This window comes from Vombatus ursinus, unplaced genomic scaffold (genome assembly GCF_900497805.2).
Source record: "Vombatus ursinus unplaced genomic scaffold, bare-nosed wombat genome assembly UNPS02014941.1, whole genome shotgun sequence".
In the NCBI taxonomy this organism is placed as follows: Eukaryota; Metazoa; Chordata; class Mammalia; order Diprotodontia; family Vombatidae; genus Vombatus; species Vombatus ursinus.
Window position 1 is genome coordinate 7726353 of NW_020954719.1, and position 19196 is coordinate 7745548.

General features: G+C 46.8%; 2 protein-coding genes across 3 annotated transcripts in view; both read left to right on the forward strand.

Moving 5' to 3' along the window:
* Positions 1–8973, forward strand: part of ASIC1 (acid sensing ion channel subunit 1) — a 31725-nt gene extending 22752 nt beyond the window's left edge. For both annotated transcript variants that reach the window (XM_027844396.1, XM_027844397.1), the window contains 9 exons: positions 1357–1507; positions 2425–2552; positions 2861–3011; positions 3547–3603; positions 4560–4713; positions 5056–5147; positions 5687–5766; positions 5941–6045; positions 6691–8973. In XM_027844396.1, the coding sequence (XP_027700197.1) occupies positions 1357–1507; positions 2425–2552; positions 2861–3011; positions 3547–3603; positions 4560–4713; positions 5056–5147; positions 5687–5766; positions 5941–6045; positions 6691–6795 (1023 nt within the window). In that variant the 3' untranslated portion in view covers positions 6796–8973. The remainder of the gene's footprint in view (positions 1–1356; positions 1508–2424; positions 2553–2860; positions 3012–3546; positions 3604–4559; positions 4714–5055; positions 5148–5686; positions 5767–5940; positions 6046–6690) is intronic.
* A 1246-nt stretch (positions 8974–10219) lies between these two features.
* Positions 10220–19190, forward strand: SMARCD1 (SWI/SNF related, matrix associated, actin dependent regulator of chromatin, subfamily d, member 1). Its single transcript, XM_027844277.1, has 13 exons — positions 10220–10396; positions 11584–11771; positions 12068–12110; positions 12219–12341; positions 12785–12907; positions 14038–14154; positions 15818–15919; positions 16088–16249; positions 16340–16437; positions 16881–17016; positions 17594–17716; positions 18699–18800; positions 18940–19190. Exons 1-13 carry the CDS (start codon positions 10220–10222, stop codon positions 18991–18993), a joined length of 1548 nt encoding a protein of 515 aa, XP_027700078.1. The 3' UTR covers positions 18994–19190.
* The last annotated feature ends 6 nt before the right edge of the window (positions 19191–19196 follow it).

Consider the following 19196-nt stretch of genomic DNA (forward strand, 5'->3'; position numbering starts at 1 on the left):
CACACACACACACACACACACACACACACACACACACACACACAAACATTAAGAACCCTTGGTCTATATACTAATTCTATAATATCCTTTGGAACTCTACACTGTTCAAGGGTAACTGTACCCCTAGTTTGTGGAAAAGTGTTATTCTTAATTAGTGCTGTGGGAACATTGATTTAGTGATTACGGACATTTATAAGGTGCTTAAAGTTTGTAAAATACTTTCCATACATTATCTCATTTGATCCTCACTACAACCTTGTGAGGTAAGTACTAGAGGTATTATTATCCCCATTTTATAGGTGAGGAAACTGGGACATAGGGAGATTGTGATTTGCCCATGGTCGCATAGCTAGTAAATGTCAGTAAATGTTTAGGACTCCAAATCCCTCTAGCACTGTATCCGCCAGACCATGAAAGGATCTTTTTTCTTTCTCCTGAGAGGATCCTGAAAAGATCAAAAGATATGATTAGTGGGAACCATGGAATAAACACTGAGAAGGCTAAACTAACTGTAGGTTGAGAGCCTTTCTGTCTGTGAGCAGAGATTTCTTCTGGGCCCTCTGTGGAAATGACTTTTCATGTGTTCTTGGTTAGTGGTACTTAGTATCCCAGGAGGCAGCTGGGAAGGGCTGAGGTAGCAAATATTGAAATGGATATTCAGGTAAACTAGACCAAGCTCATCATATTGATTCTGTTTCTGTCCCTACCTCTTTCTGTAATGAGAAAAGCATAAAAAAATGAGGGGAGTTACTTGGGAGAGGTGGAGCATGGGAGGGCTAAGGAGACCTCTCTCTACCTTGGAGGTCAAGGATTTGGGCCAAAGGCATTGATAGCTTTGGTTATCAATAGGGTGTGACTGGTAGATTGATATAGGACCTAGTGAGTGTGCCTGCTGATTGGGCCCCTAGTGCCCAAGGGACGGAGATGGGTATGACAATATGGGGAGAGATTAGGTAATAAACTTGGTCTGTGCTATAATTGATAATGAGATAAATTGATTAAGGAGCTGATAATGGGAGGAGAGCAGAAAGTTTAGCTATTGGCCAAGAGACACAGGATTGTGGGTCAATGGGAGGGACATGCTCTGAGCTTGAAGGACTAAGACTTAGGGGACCCTTATTCCAGAGGGAATGGCAGTGTCACATTGTGGGGCAGGGGATATTTTGTGCTATGGGTATGGGCAAGAAGGTTCAGTATCTAGGTAGGAGGGCTAGTTCCAGGAGGATAAAATCATTCTAGGGGTCAGGAGTCTCGGCAAATACAGGATAATTTGTCTTAGTATTGCAGGTCAAGAAGGTTCTACAGGGGAAGGGTCTCAGCCTCAGGCTCAGGTTTTGTCTCTCTGCCTCCCACCAGGTCTTTACCCGCTATGGAAAATGCTACACATTCAACGCAGGCCAGGATGGGCGGCCACTGCTCAAGACTATGAAGGGTGGGACAGGCAACGGGCTAGAGATAATGCTGGATATCCAACAGGATGAGTACCTGCCAGTCTGGGGAGAGACGGGTATGGGCACTCAACTGCCACTACCATCACTACTCAGGGTACCATCTTCCCAGCCCTCCTTCATCATAGCATTTATTCCCCCAAACCTAAGCCCTGAACATTATGCCTTCCCCCGGTCACAGCCCCAAATGGAAATCTAAGTTTCCTGTCCCTGTTGGGACTATAGCATCCAGAGTAGGGAACTTCCTTTTCACTTTTGTATATCTTTCTGTATCTCCATTTCTTTGACACTCAGTATCTGCCTGTGTGCCTATCTGTCCCTTCTTTCTTTTCTCTCTCTCTCCATCCTGGCTCAGTTCCTCTCCAAGGTAACCAGCCATCATTTTCTATCAGGAACTGCCACTCAGCTCTATAAATAACTCTATCTTCTCTCAGGCTGCCTGCCATCTGCTCTCAGGGGCCTTGGGACAGATAGTCAGGAAAAGAGAGAGAGAGAGAAAGGAAGAGGTGGAGGGAAAAGAGATGGAGAGAAAAAAGAGAGATGAAAGAGAGAAAGAGAGAGAGAGAAAGGAAGGAAGAGATGGGGGAAAGAGATAGAGAGAAAAAAGAAAGAGATGAAAGAGAGAGAAAGGAAGAGGTAGAGGGAAAAGGGATAGAGAGAAAAAAGAAAGAGAGAGAGAGAGAATTATAGATGAGTAAAAGAAGATGAGGGTGACAAGTAGGGATCTTCTTAGACCTAATAGATTTTTGACTCCAGGAGAATCTTGGGGGGGTCTTAACCCTTACTCCAACCAACTCGCCGCATTTTCCCTCCATCTCCCTTCCCTTATAAGCATTCTAGCCCCAATACTCCCAGTCTCAAAGTATTAGCTATAATGATTTGTAGGATACAGAAGGGTGGGGGTAAACTATGTCAAGAAGTCATGTCAGAAGAATCCTCCCTTTTGTAAGCACTCTTCCCGACATTACTGTTACAGATGAAACTTCCTTTGAGGCTGGGATCAAGGTGCAGATCCACAGTCAGGACGAGCCGCCTTTCATTGATCAGCTGGGCTTTGGTGTGGCTCCTGGATTCCAGACCTTTGTGGCTTGCCAGGAGCAACGGGTAAGCCATACATTAGAAAACAGTCTATTGGTTGGGATCTCAGACCTGGAAAGGACTTAGAACTGGAAACTGGGGAAAGAGTAGAACTGGAGGAAGGAACCAAGTAAAGGAGACAAGGGGGATGAATTGGGGCCAAGAATTTAGAATGGCAACTAGCCATATATATGCCATGGAAAGTTAGTAAAGAAATATACCAAAGGGAAGAAAAATACTTGATTTCTGAATCCCCATCAACATTAGTTAGGGGGCCTTTGGGATGATTTTCCCTCTACCCTCCATTAGCCCTGGTTTCCCCACTTTCCCTACAGCTCATCTACCTGCCTCCACCCTGGGGTACTTGTAAAGCTGTTACCATGGACTCAGATTTCTTTGACTCATACAGCATCACAGCCTGTCGAATTGACTGTGAAACTCGTTATCTAGTGGAGAACTGCAACTGCCGCATGGTGCACATGCCAGGTCTGCCCCTAGCCCCAATTTCCTCTTCCCACACCCACTAACTGCACCTAGAAGGATCTGAAGGTTTTTCCTCCTCATTGACTGCTTCATAGCTTCTCCAACTACTCCCTGAAGGCCCATAACTTTCCTCTGGCCCTTACATTCTCTCTAGGTCCTCATAGTCCCCTCCCCAATTGCTCCTGCACATAACTCCTCGATAGTCTCCATTCTCTTATTTAATAGTACATTCATTCAACAAATATATATGACTAACGTGTTTTCCCCCACTATGTATAGACTCTATGGTCTATACTTCCTTCCCCAGTAATCTCCATTACAGACTTATGGCTCTTCCCCTCCCCTCCCCTCTCCATTTCTAGATCTGTCTCTGTTCCCATTTGATTATCCTTTTGCACCCTTCCAATTTTGCCTAGTATGAGGGAAAGAGGGGGAAGGAAATAAGATTGTGGACCGCTTGAGATTGTGTAGGAAGGGTCTCCTGTCTTCTACCTCTCGCTTATTCTTCTCTCCCCCCCCCAATTTCTTTCCTTTGTAGGTGATGCTCCATACTGCACACCTGAGCAATATAAGGAGTGTGCAGATCCTGCTCTGGGTGAGCTTACCTTCCACTGCTAAGAACTATAGTTCTGCTCTCCCCTCCCCTAGTCACCCTTTCTTTTAAATCCTTCCTTCTCAAACAATGACCTAGGAGAGGTCTAAGACTTCCACTGAAGTCCAAAGGAAAAATATCTTGAGGGGCAGCCAGGTGGCACAGTGGATAGAGCACTGGCCCTAAAATCAAGAGGACCTGAGTTCAAATCCAGCCTCAGACACTTGATACTTACTAGCTGTGTGACCCTGGGCAAGTCACTTAACCCCAATTGCCTCACCAAAAAAAAAATATATATATGTATGTATGTATATATGTATATGTATATGTGTGTATGTGTGTATATATATATATTATATCTTGAAAACTGGGGAGCAAGATTTACTCTTATTTGAAGGCAAAACTAATTCCAGGCCCACTTGCCTCCAAATATCTCTTTACTAAGTTCTACCATCCCCCTACTTTCTGGCTTGAAATTCCAAACATCAGGGTCATGAAGAGTTAGAAAATAAACTTAAGACCCCTGTGAAAATGCATCTGTGTTAAGCTGGGAGAGCCCCTTCCCCCTTCCTCTCTCCTAATGGAAGGTGAATCTGTACTTATAAAAGCAGTCAACTGACAGCTTGGACCCTAAGGGGATGAGACCTAAGACTGGTAAATGTTGCATATGGATATACCAGGATGGAAGAATAGGATAGGGTGATGAACTAGGGAAGACAGGTTTAGAATTAGGGTGATAGAGAAGGGGAGAAGACTTTAGGGGTAAGGAATGATGAAGGGCTCAAGACAAATTTTGCTCCAGCAAAATAGATTTGCTCAGAGAGAGCCATCAAATAGCTTGTGCATCTTTTCGTTTGTTTGGGGGACAATGGGGAAAACACAGCTCCTGGAATGGGGTCAATGGTCTCCAGTGCCCTGGTTCACTCTACTTCCTCCTGTTTCCTGGACTCCTATCCCAGATTTCCTGGTGGAGAAGGACCAGGACTACTGTGTGTGTGAAATGCCCTGTAACCTGACTCGCTATGGGAAGGAGCTGTCCATGGTCAAGATTCCCAGCAAAGCCTCAGCCAAGTATCTGGCCAAAAAGTTCAACAAGTCGGAGCAGTACATTGGGTGAGAGTCTTGGCTGGGACTGGAGCTGGGTCTGAGACCTGGGTGTAGGGTGTGAAGATAGACCAGAGTGTGTGCCTAATGTAGCTAGGCCAACACTTGGCAGAAGGGGACTTCTTTGGAGAATGGAGCTGACATATCATATCCCTCTATTTGCTGCTGTAGGAAGAGGCTGAGCACACACAGGTCAAAGGAGTCATCTGAGAGTTGAGAAGTTGAAAAGCTGAGATGATGTGGAATGAGGGCCAGGTGGGAAAGACCAGGAAAACAGGAAGGATTTCATTCATGCTAATTCTTCACTCCCTTCTCCCTGTCCCTCCTCTCTCTCTACTTTCTCCACTGCAGGGAGAACATCCTGGTGCTGGACATCTTTTTTGAAGTCTTGAACTATGAGACCATTGAACAAAAAAAAGCCTATGAGATTGCAGGACTCCTGGGTGAGCTACTGAGGGAATTGCCACCTGGTCTGTCACCCAAGGCTAGTTTAATTCCCTAGTCCTTAAGCAGGGAGTTCAAAGTAATTCCATGATCTTGTCCATCCTCACTGGCCTCTCCTGGACCTCAGTGACATCTCCCTGTCCCTATTGATTATGCTACTTTCACAAACATTTCTAACCTTTATTCTCCTAACATGATGGGTAGAATGTAGATTGTTGGTTATTGTGAGTAGAGTAAGAGCAAGCTATTGTTCTCATGAGGTGAAACAGGTGTTACCTGGGAGCTTTTTTGCTGGGGCAGATACACTACAAGTTGCCTTGAATATTATTTTGAACTTGCATGCTCTTAATTGCCAGCCTGTGTCCCAACTTCAGCAGAGTGTCTCTGACACCACTGACCCTTTCCCAACTCCATGGACCCCTCTCCGATTCCATTGATAGCCTCCTGATTCAATCCACTCTGCCCAACTCCAGTAACCCTGTGCCTTATCCCACTGCTTTGCCATGGACTCTATGGGCCTGGTGGCCTCCCTATTTAGGTGACATTGGGGGTCAGATGGGATTGTTCATTGGCGCAAGCATCCTGACTGTTCTGGAGCTCTTCGACTATGCTTATGAGGTGAGAAGGGAGCAACAGATGGGAGAAGGGAGCAAACAGATGGCAGCGAGATGGGCATGGGAATGCTAGAGACTGGGAGGGGGACTTGTTAGAGGAGGATGTGTTTGGGGATCCAAGTTGGGTAGTTCTGTCTAGACCCCCATCCCCACTGCAGGTCTTCTCTTTTCCATCCAGGTGATTAAGCACAAGCTGTGCCGTCGGGGCAGGTGCCAGAAGGAGTCTAAAAGGAACAGTGCAGACAAGGGTGTAGCCCTCAGCCTGGATGATGTCAAGCGACATGTAAGAGACCTTGAATAAACGCTCTCTCTTCCCCCTCCCCACTAATACACACCAAAAACCTCCTCTATTCTCTTTCCTTCTCTCATTCCTGACTGTTCTCATTGGGATCCCAATGTTGTCTATCTACTCTTCCTTCCAGGTGACCCCAAAGATAATACTATTCCCAATGTTTCCCTAAAATTATTCCTTGCTTTGACTCTTCAACAATGCACAAACATTTATTAAGCACCTACTATATGCAAGGTACTGTAGGTGTTGGGGATACAAAGACAAAAATTTAAAATAACTTCTGCCCTCAAAGACATTATATTATATGGGTATGGAGAATTAATTGGAAGGGTCAGATACCAGGGAGACTACTTCAGGGACTACTGTAATAATCTAGGAATAAGGTAATAGAGTTATGACTGTGATAGTGGCAATGGAAATATATGTTAGGGCAAAAAAAACATTCTGAAAGAAGTATCAATAAGATTCAGTCATTTGGGTAGATGATGAGGGTGAAGCACAGGGTAGTAAAGAATTACTCCTATTCTTCCTTTGCCATGTCTCTTCACCAACCCACATCCAATACATTTCTCACTCCCACCCTCTTTGTTTGCTTTCCTAGTTATTCTTTCCCTGCTCTTTCTCCCCCCTCCCCAGAACCCCTGTGAGAGCCTCCGGGGCCATCCTGCTGGGATGACATATGCCGCCAACATCCTACCTCACCATCCGACCCGAGGCACCTTTGAGGACTTTACCTGCTGAGCCCTGCCAGCCATCATACCAAAGGCCTGGGAGGGAAGAGGAGGGCAAGGAAAACCTGGGGGATCAAGCTGCTCACCTGCCCTGGGGCTTACCACTGCCCCTCCCACTTCAAGGGCAGCTCCCAACTCCCTTCAAAGTCTTTCCCTCCTAGAACTGGTAGAAGGGGGTTCTGAGTCCAGTGCCCTTCTCTACTCCCTTGCCCTCCATATCCATACATTTTTATTTTTAACAAAACAAATAACAACAGAAATAAACTACAAAGAGAAAGGGCAAGGGACCCCAGGCTGTCCCTCTATGCCCTGTGCTGCCTCCCCCTGCTCCTAGCCTGACCTATGTCTGTTTGAACATCCATCCTCATACCACTTTCACCATTCACTGAAGCTCTCTCCCAGCAGGGAGAACATGAGTGGAAAGACTCCTTAGGGGTCTTGAATTGGGCCCCAGACAGAGAATGTACCTTAGGAGGGAGGGCTAAAGGGGGAGGAGGGCTTCCCTAGCCTTAAGAGACCCTTTCAGTACAGTGTCCCCCCCCTCCAATTGTAAATCACAAGGGCAGGAACTGAGGCCCCTGGCCCTCCCTCCCTTACACTTATTGGGTGCCCCTCAGAGGTCAAGGAATGGATGGTGTTCCCTGAGGGACTTGGGACAGGACATGGCACAGGTTTCATGCCAACATGCCCTGGCCCTACCCTAAAATCAGAGAAATTTTTGAATGGGATTCTTCATCCTCATCCCATGAAAAAGACGTAGGCACTTGATTCCCAACTCAGGGAGAGGGGAACTGGCACCTATTTCTCTCCTAACTCTCAGTTCCTCCCTCCAGGGGTCCCTTGCACGGGACCACATCCATAAATTTTCTTATGGAATTTCCCCAAGTCTTTGTCCTCTATTCCATTCGTTTCTTTCTATGACTTCATCTGCATTTTCTATTTCTATATGATACAGACTCTATATTGCTATAACTCTGTATATACTCCCTTCCTTCAGCCCGTCTGTCTCTGCCCATCCCCATCCCCATCCCCATCCCCTGTGTCTCTCAGTCCCATCCCTACTTCCTCCCAAATCTCCTTCTGTCTCTCTGACCACCCTACTACCAATCCCTCTGAATGCCTTCACCTGTATAAAGTGTTGGACTCTCTCCTCCGGTGTCTGTACTGTGTACACACATCCCCCTGAGAAGCACAAGGAGACGACGTACGCATTGTAACTCTCTCACTGTCTTGGACATAAAGGAAGCTGTGAATCACAAGCTCTGCCTCTTTCTGGCCTGACCCCCTCCACCCAATTTTCCTATGCTTCCAGCACTCTCTGCCCTCCCTGTAGCCTTAAGGCCTCTTCCTTCCTTCCTATCAGTCCTGTTATCCACCTTCTGACTGGGACTTTCCTCCTAGGGGAAGGGGTGGACACAGAGAATTGGCACTTAGCTCAGAGGATGGATACTCCCTGTTGGCCCCAAGCCAAGGAAAATTATAGATGATGGAGTACCTGGAGCATGGAGATAAGGTGTCAGAGACAGTGTAAAGGTGGGAAACAACCCATAGCTTCTAAGGGTAGCCACTGAGAAATATATGGGTGGCTAGGAGATAGTGTCTAAGGCCCTTATCCCCAAGGCTGTGTTGGTTAGGGTCAAATTCTCCCCATTACTGACTACCTACTCTCTCTTTCTTTACCTGGGGTCCAAGCCTTTACCACCATTGCTCAAATTTTAGGGGCAAGGCTGGACTTGATAATGAGGTAGGACTAGAGGAAGAGTTGGGAGCTTATGCTGTTAACCATCTCCCCATCCTCCCCCTGAGAAATAGGATGAAAATGAGGTTTGCACCTTTCATTCATCTTTCTCTGACTATCTCAGATGGTCCAGAAATATCCCTTCCATCCTAAAGCCCTCTTGCTTAGAGCTCCCTGGGAGAAGGCCCCAGCCAACATAGCCTCTGATGATGAAGATGAGGCCACTGACCTAATTCTAGGAGATACTTATTCTCCCCTCTCCATCCCATTTGTTGGGGAAATGGTAGGGATTGGGGAGGAAGACATTGCTGGGAGTCCATAAACACCTGGTTCCTGGCTGTCACTTGGAGAGAGAGCAGGCCTCTCTGTAGAGAAACAGGAGGAAATATGCTCTAAGCAGCAGTGGTGGCAGTGAGCAGGATTGTGGGTGAGACACTCCTCTGATCTAATAAACTGGGTTTCAACCATCTCCCCTCACAGTGTTGTTATTAATTGTTCATTAATTGGTTCAATAAGTATGTGTTAAATACCACCCGGCACAATGCACAAGGCTTAGAACACTGCTGGGTTTGGCACCAGCGTGCCAGGAGGGAAAAAACCCTGAGAGGGCCTGCACGGCCATTTGTAGGCCAAAGATCTCTGCCCTATTGAGCTAAGCCTGCTTAACACAGGACCAACAGTGAGCTTGAGTTTCAGGGAGAGGGAGGAGGTGGAACAGGGAAATTCCCCAAGAAAGGCTCTATGGGAATGGGCAAGGTAGTTTAGGTCTAGGTTAAATAATAATATGTACATGAACTTTTATACACTTAAAAAAAAAGCTATATGAATTTTCTCATTGGAACGTCACAGTAACTATAATGTAAATTGCAAGTGTCAATCTCCCCATTTTATAGGAAATTGGAGTTAGGAAAGTGATTCGCCCAGGGTCACACAGCTAATTAGTGCCTAAGGCCTGACTGTGAGCTCAGGTCTTCCTGGCTAGTCTAGGTCCAGTAAAGCTTGGGAGTACCTAAAGGTTAGTAGCTGGTGGGGAAGACAGGGTCTTTGGAAAAATAAATTAGTAGCTTGGAGTAGGGTACCTCCCAGGGTTGTTGTGAGGATAAAAACCCGAGATGTTTGTAAAGCGCTTTTCAAACCTTAAAGCGCTATACCAAGACTAGGGAGTGAAGTCACTGAGCCTCAGTTTCCTTATCAGCAAAAAGGGAGATTGAGAGCCTCGCCCGGATGAGATAAGATAACGTGAGGATAGCAAAGCGTTTCTGCAAGCGCTGCACACGGGGGCCGTGTTCTGTGACTGCGGTTATTCCCACGGTCACTGCTGCCGGACCTGGGCCCGCCACCCATCCCCGCAAGGGCGGGGTAGTAGTACCAGCTGCCCACTGCGCCGGGACCTGGAGGCTCCGCGCCTGGCTGCCCTCCGGCCGGCAGGGGGCGCGGCGCAGGGCCTCTCTCCCCCACCGCTCCTTCTCGCTGGTTTCTCCTCCCAGGGCGAGGAGGCCAGGAAGAGGGGACAGCCCGCTTCCCTTTTTCCACCACCCCCTTCTAGCCCGCAGTCTCGTTGCTCGAAGCCTCCCCTTCCATATCCCGGGCAGGCTCTGGAGGTCGGGAAGGGGGAGGGGGAAGGGAGAGTGGCCGAGAGAGGGGGGAGTTCCGGTTCCGGTTCTTTGTGCGGCGGCGGCAGCGGCTCCGGGGGAAGATGGCGGCCCGGGCTGGTTTCCAGTCAGTGGCTCCGAGCGGCAGCACCGGAGCTGCGTCAGGGGCGGGCGCAGCGGCCGCTTTGGGCCCGGGTGGGACTCCGGGGCCCCCAGTGCGAATGGGCCCGGCACCCGGCCAAGGGCTCTACCGCTCCCCGATGCCCGGAGCAGCCTATCCGGTGAGTGGGGGCGGGGAAGAGGGGAGGCAGGAGGAGGGGCGCGCGGACAGGGGGCGGGACCTGCGAGTGAGTGGCAGAAAGGGCCGTGGGGGAAGGGGTCCTGGAGGGGGGCGAGCAGGGAAGAAGGTGACGGTGGAAGGATGGAGAAGTAAAGGGCAGTTCGTATTGGTACCCAGAGGGCGGGAAGGGAAGATGAGGGTTGAGATCTTCATGGCGGGGCAGCTTTGGGGAGTGGAGTGAGCCGCAGAACCAGATGCTTCTGGTCCTGGCTCCATCTCTCCCTGTGCGGGGTTAGGGAGGCCTGTAACATGGGAGAAGATTCAAGTCAGTGGACAGAGGGCAGAGGAGCTGGGTTCAAACCCCGGCCCTGCCACTTTATGCCTATGTGATCTTGGGCAAGTTTACTTAGCCCTTCTGGCCTCAGTTTCCTCATCTGTAAAATGGAGGAGTTGAGCTAAGGCCCTGTCCAGCTTCCACTTAGTCCATAGGATTAATTTCCTATATACCTTTGGGTAAATCCATTAACTCCTTAGTGTCTCAGCCTCCTCACTGTTAAAATTTGGGAGATGGACAAGATGATCTCTAAGGTTCAGTCTAATTCTTAACAGGCTTTGGTTCTGTTTAATTGGAAGAGTATGGAGTTAGGTAATAGAGGAGAGCATGAACGAGGCCTAGTATACAGGAGAAAATTAAGAACTCCAGTAGGATGGGGAGTCCAAGTAGTCCTGATAACTGTTGAAGGGATAGTGGTCAAAGAGATATCAATTAGAAAAGAAGAACCCCAAAGAAAAGATAGGCAAGTTAACTTAAGGAGACTTAAGGGAAAGAGGTAACAAGGATATCTCAGAATAGCAAGGAGGCATCTTCATTCATTAAAGGAGCTGGAAGAGAACTCTGAAATTGCAGTTTGGGGTTAGGCTAGATAAAATTTTACCTTGGTCTCATCCCTTGGCCTTTTCTTGGACCTTTGGGCAGTGCTCTTCTCTGGAGCCAGGATCCTGGGTGAAGGAAGCCTCAGCCCACATTCATAGAAGGAAGCCCCAGTTTAGCTCACGTTGATAGAAGGTTCTAGGGTTCTCCCATTTTCCTCATACCTTTCACCAAGGTATGTTAAAACATAGCTTTTTAACATCCCCCTCCCACAGCTCAGACAGCTATAACATTTCTGTGTTGTGTCTCATGTACAGCGTCCAGGCATGTTGCCAGGGAGCCGTATGACACCTCAGGGACCTTCTATGGGACCTCCTGGCTATGGGGGGAGCCCTTCAGTTCGACCTGGTCTGGCCCAGTCAGGAATAGATCAGTCCCGAAAGAGACCAGCTCCTCAGCAGATCCAGCAGGTCCAGCAGCAGGCGGTCCAGAATCGAAATCACAAGTAAGACTCCTCTGGGAAGGGTAAAAAGAATTCTGTGGAGACATAGGTGGGGAAAGCAGCAGAAAGTGGGGACTGTGACTATAAACCTATGTAACATATCATTATTTTCTCATGAAACTACCTTATCTGAGTTTGTCATGGGATGGGGGGATTTTTCTATGATCTGAAAGAAGCTTTTCAGTCCATGGGCTCCCCTTTTCCTCTTTCTTATGCATCCATATGAGGGTGCTGCCCTCCCCATTTTCAGGTTCTGGTCAGTTCCATCCCAGCCTAATACCAATGTTTATTCTGAACAGTGCAAAGAAAAAGAAGATGGCTGACAAAATTCTACCTCAAAGGGTGAGTCCAGCACACCTACCCCCTGTCCTCAGTCTCCCCTAGGGCCCCTAGTACCCATGAGTTTGAAAGCAAATTTTATATACCTAACTATGTCTTACTACCCTTTAGATTCGTGAGCTGGTACCAGAATCCCAGGCCTATATGGATCTCTTGGCTTTTGAAAGGAAACTGGATCAGACCATCATGAGAAAACGGCTAGATATTCAGGAGGCCTTGAAACGACCTATCAAGGTACAGGAAACTCTTAGGCAAAGAGCCAGCAGAGAGGGATTCAAGAACCTTCAGCAATCTAAGAATGAGAAATTAAAAGCTCAATATAGATCTCCCAGGCACTTAAGTTTCCCTTTTGCCTAATAGCTGATTTTATTAGAAGTACCAGAATAGAAAAAGGAGAGGAGGACCCACTGTTTCACCAGAAATCTTTGTACTTTCCATGTCACTGTTGTAATTGCTTCCTTCACCCAGGAACCCTGTTGGCACTGTGAATATCTTTGTTGGTCTTGCAGCCTTATTTATGCACTCAGGGCTGGTTGCCCATTCACTTCTCCTAGTTGGAATCTCTATCCCACCCCAAGGGACTGGGCAGACAGCAGTTTGGTTTGGTGGAATTGAATGGTTAGGGCGCAGTATTGTTTTCAAAGCTCTGTACTAATCTTTGTTTCCACCCTCTTCAGCAAAAACGGAAACTTCGTATTTTCATTTCGAATACTTTCAATCCAGCTAAATCGGATGCTGAAGATGGGGAAGGAACTGTGGCCTCCTGGGAGCTTCGGGTAGAAGGACGGCTCCTCGAGGATGTGAGTGTGAAGTTCACACTGGTAGGGCCTGGGGGTGGGGGCATCTAGAGAAGAGCAATGTCTTTCTGGTCTGGAGGGACCCTGAATGGTGCTCACAACTCCTTTCCAGAGCAGCAGGGAGAGGGACGTTCGGCTCCTTGCGTTGGAAGACAATGGCTCTTTGTGTGCAGCTCCCACAGCTTTGGCCTTCACTGCCATATCGTGTTGAGAACACTATTGTCCTGTGATCTGATTTGCTGTTCACTTCCCCCCTCGGCTCGTTCTGGCCATTAATGGTTTCCCAGGTTTCTGCTGATTACCTTGGTTTGGGCTTATTTATCAAGTGAGTTTGCAGGTTTTCCCCCCATATGGCATTTCAGGCCATGACTTCCTGTCTGAATCCTTAGGATCCTTAATTCCCACTGTGTGATCTCCCTTCTCTCTGCTGTTACTGAGAACACATCATGATTTAGAACAGGCAGATTTCTCTGACATGCTATTCATTATTTCATGCTGAGCACCAACTGGGGGGTTGTAAGCCCCTAGACCTCCCACCCCCACTTGCTCCTTGGGGAAGCTTACTTTTTCCTCGTTACTTCCATTGTTTACCTCCTAGCCTGTTTTCAGCCATGGTTACTGCTTATAGCCAAGCTATTTTGAGTGAATTTTGCACAGAGAACTGGAGCTCTGTATCAGAGCTTCCTTCCCATATACATAAGTGCATTCCATCTGCTTGTGTTGTCATTCTGTCCCGGTAAAACCGTTTTTGTTCTTGCTGCTATTGCTCATGATTCACTTTTCCCTCCAGTCAGGCTTTATTCTCCTCGAATTTATTCTGTTCCTAAATGTGGATATTAGAACTCCTTGCTTCATTCCCAGAAGTATTTTTCCCTTGGGAGTGGGGTGGGTGATTAAATGACCATGTATATGTTACAAATTGTTTTTCCAAGGTTTCGATGTCACTATGACTGGTTTGTTGCCCAAGACATCAACCTGCCATCCCCCAATAAAAATATTTGGAAATCATTTCTGATTCCATTGGGCTTGAACTCATCCCAGTATCATTGTGGGTTCTTTGGCCGTGGGCCTTGTTTTGGGCATTTTCTGGTTTTTCTTCCCTAATATGGCTTTTCTCTTGTGCTCTTCTTCAGTCAGCTCTGTCTAAATATGATGCTACCAAGCAGAAGCGTAAATTCTCCTCCTTCTTTAAGTCTTTGGTGATTGAGCTGGACAAAGATTTATACGGGCCAGACAACCACCTGGTGGAAGTGAGTAGTTCATTTGTCCAGGTTCTGACATGGATGGGGCTGAGGGAACTGGGATCCAAGTCTGGAATACCTAAGGTAATGGGAGAGAAATATAAGTCCAAGAGAAATTCAAGAGATTGTTCTAGGTATACCTTACCTCCACACCAAATATTTATCCTTTCTAGTTTGTCCGTTGGCCTCCAGGGGGCACCATCTCATTTAGTTCTGAGCTCGGGGAGCTTGTTCATCCCAAGGCTAGAAGACCTTTGACATTTTGCCTCTTTGCTATTACAATCTCTTAGGCATATACAAGTTCAGCTTTTTCCTTCCCCCCACCTTCCTTCTCCTCTTCCTCCTTCCCCCCTCCCAGAAATCCTAGCTGGGGCCTCTTGATTATACCCACGTCCAAAGCCAGCTAGCGCCCCATCCTGCTTGCCACCTGTGAGATCATGTGTCACTTTAAAACCCATTAATGCTTCTTCCTGGGGGGAGTTGCTCTAGCTCATGGTGTCAGTTGGAACAACAGAAGTTTTTTCTGCTGGTTACATCTTTCTCAGTTCTGGGCCTTCCACATTAGCCCCTGGCTCTTTCTAGGTTTTATTGCAGAGAGTTTTTCTAACTCTACAGACAATGAATGATTATTATAAAAGATCATTTATTATGGGCCTAGTTGTAAGTGTTGCCCAGTTAGTTGTTACATAGATCAAGTTAGAAACATGGTTATTCCCTTGGATATCCACCAAGTCAACATCAGAATGGGTGGCTCATCACATCCATAGCTCCAGATGGAGTTTTCCACCGCTACTTTTTTTCTTTTTTAAACTGGACCTGTGACTTCATTGCTATAGAGAACTGATGAGGAAACTCCCTCTGCCAATGCAGATCAGTGCAAACTCTGAAACTTTGAGTCTTAGAGAGTTACTTGGAGCATTGAGAGGTTAAATGAGTCACTCAGCATCACATGTCTGCTGTGTGCTAAAGATGAGACTTAAATCCAGGTCTTAACTGATGCCAGTTCTTTCTCCACTCTTTCACTTTGTTCTTTGCCGGTACACAATTAGCTCCCCATTCTCTTCTGCCTTAAACTTCTTAGATTGGCTGCCTTTCTTTGGCTATAACAAGGAGCAGACAGAGCTGGTGGTATTAAGGGTCTTGGACTCTCCAGCAGTGAGTGAATATCAGTTGAAGTCGCAAGAGGCATAGCCAAGCACCAGGAGCTTGGGAGATAGAACATACATTGTCCTTGCCCTCAGTAAGCTCACTGTCTAAGAAGCAAGGCATGGAATCAACTACGTATCTACATACAAGCTACATACCTGTAGCTAACTGATACTTTAAGTATTTTCTATTTATGAAACTTTCGTTTATTTAGCTTTTTGCTCAAACAGTATAAGCTAATTTTAATAAGTCAACCAAATTAAAAGTAAAATATGTTGCCAAAAAAAATTTCAGAATCAAATACAAGTTGTTGCTTTTTATTGCCCTGCATTATCATTCCCTTTCAACAGCACAAAAAGATTGATTTGAATATAGTTATTAACAAAAGAAGTTTTTTGGGAAATGAGTGTGGTGTAAAAAAAAAAAAACAAACCCAAAATTAATCAAATTTCAGTAAAAAGATGTTCCTCCCACCAGTGTTGTTCTTCCTTTGGGAGAGCAGCCCCTGATCTATTTCTCTCCCTAGTGGCACAGGACTGCTACCACCCAGGAGACAGATGGCTTCCAGGTGAAGCGGCCAGGAGATGTAAATGTTCGTTGCACTGTTTTGCTGATGCTCGATTACCAGGTATTGTGGGGGGAAGAGTTCTGTTTTCCTAGCCTCATCTCATTACCTATTAGTTCTAGCCAAACTATGAGTCATCTCTTCCCTACCCATCTTTCCCAAGTCCTCGAAGATGCAGACAGGTTTGGCTAACTGTGCCCATACCTTTCCGTTACCCTTCTGTCTCTGTAGCCTCCTCAGTTTAAATTGGACCCCCGCCTGGCCCGGCTCCTGGGTATCCACACACAGACACGTCCAGTGATCATCCAAGCACTGTGGCAGTACATCAAGACTCATAAGCTTCAGGACCCCCACGAACGGGAGTTCGTTATCTGTGATAAATACCTCCAGCAGGTGAGTGAGGGTTCTGCTCTTCAGTTAGAGTACACTGTGTTCTGGCAGGGACCCTATGTGTCCTCAGCCTTAAATTGCTTCTTCCTGTAGATATTCGAGTCGCAACGGATGAAGTTCTCAGAGATCCCCCAGCGGCTCCATGCCTTGCTTATGCCACCAGAGCCCATCATCATTAATCACGTCATCAGGTGGGGGCATGGTAGCAACAAGACAACAAGACATTTCTTTGCTGAAGAGCGAGGGACTGGAGGGTGGGAGGATTCAAGCCTTCTTTTTCCTGTAATGAGGAGGCAGGAGCTGAAGTTCTCCATTTTCCCCCTTCACTCTTGGGCAGAGGTTGAATGAGGAAGGCATCTCCAGAGCCTCATAGCCTTAAAGTGACTTCTTTTTATAGCCGAGCCTGGGACCATTTTTCAGGTTTCATTGCTTCGGTGTTCAGTTCTTTTTCTCTCTCGTTGGGGTACCATCACCTAGCATGTAACCCAAGGTTCTGCAAACAGTGTGAATTGGATCACTAGAAGCTAGACTGTTCTTATCTCAGAGATACAGAATTAGAAGCCTCTTTCTAGACCTCAGTAACTGCGTTTTTGGAGGCATTCCTTTCACCACACTACTATGATTTCTTTCTCAGTGTTGACCCCAATGACCAGAAGAAAACTGCCTGTTATGACATTGATGTGGAAGTGGATGATACCCTTAAGACCCAGATGAACTCCTTCCTGCTATCTACTGCAAGCCAGCAGGAAATTGCTGCTCTCGACAACAAGGTAAGATCCTCTGCCCAGGTAGTTTGGGTGCCATGGGTTTTCCTAGTCAGAGTCGCTAGGCCAGTTTTGCCTCTTCATAGACCTCAAGGACCCACTTTACAGACTTGTCTGCCCTCAGATTTTTTTTTTTGAGACAGAGTGGTGAACTAAAGGTTCACTATGTACGTAGCTATATGTGAATCATGTTGTGAAGCAGACTTTTCCAGAGTACGGAGTAGCACAGATGAGTCATGAAGGAGCACCTGCCTTTAACCTCGGAAAGCGATCATAGTACAGGGAAGAGTTCTCTGAACTAAAGTTAAAAGACTTGGCTTGTAGTCCTTATTTTGCTCCTTACTGAATACTTGGCTTTGCGTGTGTGAAGTCACTTCACATCTCTGACCCTCAGTTTCTTTAATTTGTAAAGTGGGACTCATACCATCTGCTCCATTTCCCTGTGGTGAGATCAGAGAAGATACTACGTGTGAAAGTATTTTGCAAACTATCAAGCACTATACAAATAAAAGATGATATTCATAAGAAAAAAATACCATGATTTTCTTAAATCCAGACTGTTTAAGCATATCCTTATCCTTAGATCCATGAGACAATAGAGACCATCAACCAGCTGAAAACCCAGAGAGAGTTCATGCTGAGTTTTGCAAGAGACCCTCAGGGCTTCATCAATGACTGGCTTCAGTCCCAGTGCCGGGATCTGAAGGTAATGCATTCAGACAGGGGTCACAAATTTGTCTTATTTCTGCCGGGATAGGAACAGGAGAAGTAGCTGTCGGAACCAGATTCCTAAAGATTTCATGCTCTTTAATTTTAGGTAGGGAAATGGAGGTTTAAATAATCAACAGATATTATTGCATTGCCTGCTATGCAATCAGCACTGTCCTAGGTGCTGTGGATGATATAGAAGTACTCAGTATGGTCCTTGCCCTCGTTGTTTATTTATTTTTGTTGAGGCAGTTGGGGTTAAGTGACTTGCCCAAGGTCACACAGCTAGTAAGTGTCAAACGTCTGAGGTCGGATTTGAACTCAGGTCTTCCTCACTCCAGGGCCGGTGCTCTATCCACTGTGCCGCCTAGCTGGGTCCTTGCTCTAATTGGAGAGGCAAGACCAATTCATATAAAGCAACAGTAACAAACAATGCAAAAACAGTATATAATTATATGGTAGAGATTGTTGTGACTGAAGCACTTGGAAAACCTTAAAGCTTTTTTATAAATGTGAATTGTGCTAGGAATTCAGAGGAGAACGAGATCAATGAAGATTGGGCTAGTCAGGGAATGCTTCATGGAAAAGATGGAACTTGGACTGCATCTTAGAGGATGAGTAGAATTCAGATTGGGAGGGTAGAAGAGCATTTTAAGGAGGAGGGACCGTGAACCAAGTATGACCACTATTAGACTGATGGGATAGCTCAGAGACTAATCTGTCTAAAACAGGTAATAAGTAAAATAAGGTTGGGCGGGTTATAGAGGAGTCTCTTGAAAATTAGGAAGAGATGTTTAGATGGTAGAATTGGAAACAAAGAGCCATTAAAGATGTTTGAGTAAGAGAATGACTGGTGAATAGCACTTAAGAGTACTTATTCTAGCCTGAAGTCAAGGAGTACACCTGTGAGGCTGTTACTAATCTAGGTGTGGAGTGATAGCTTAGACTAAGAATGAGTTTGCCCTTCCCCACTTCTCTAGACCATGACTGATGTAGTGGGTAACCCAGAGGAGGAGCGCCGAGCTGAGTTCTACTTCCAGCCATGGGCTCAGGAGGCTGTATGCAGATACTTCTACTCTAAGGTAGGTACCTGAGGAGACCAAAAGAGAACTGACAGAGCAAGCAGCCTGGGCCTGTTACTTCCCATGTGGAAGTCGGGGATGTCAGGTCCCAACCTATAGGCCTGCTTGCCCCCAGCCTCCCTCTCCTTTCCCCCCCCAGGTGCAACAGAGACGGCAGGAACTGGAGCAGGCCCTGGGCATCCGAAATACATAAGGCCCTTCCTCCGTCCTCAGCCCGGCCACACCAGTTCTTCGTTTAGGCTCTCGTGCCTCCCCATGGCTCCTGCCCTAGCCTTGCCTGGGGGTCCCCCAGGGGAAGCTGCTGGTTGAAGGATGACACCAAGACGAAGAGGGTCCCACATTTCTGTCTCAAGAGACAAATATTCTCCTCCCCAGTCTCTCCAACTCCCCTTTGCC

Bases quoted from the DNA above. Each gene is read 5' to 3' on its own strand.
- SMARCD1 (XM_027844277.1), top strand. From the start codon at position 10,220: ATGGCGGCCCGGGCTGGTTTCCAGTCAGTGGCTCCGAGCGGCAGCACC. The intron at 12,111-12,218 runs GTGAGTCCAGCA...ACTACCCTTTAG, and splicing joins ACAAAATTCTACCTCAAAGG to ATTCGTGAGCTGGTACCAGA. The intron at 17,017-17,593 runs GTAAGATCCTCT...CCTTATCCTTAG, and splicing joins TTGCTGCTCTCGACAACAAG to ATCCATGAGACAATAGAGAC.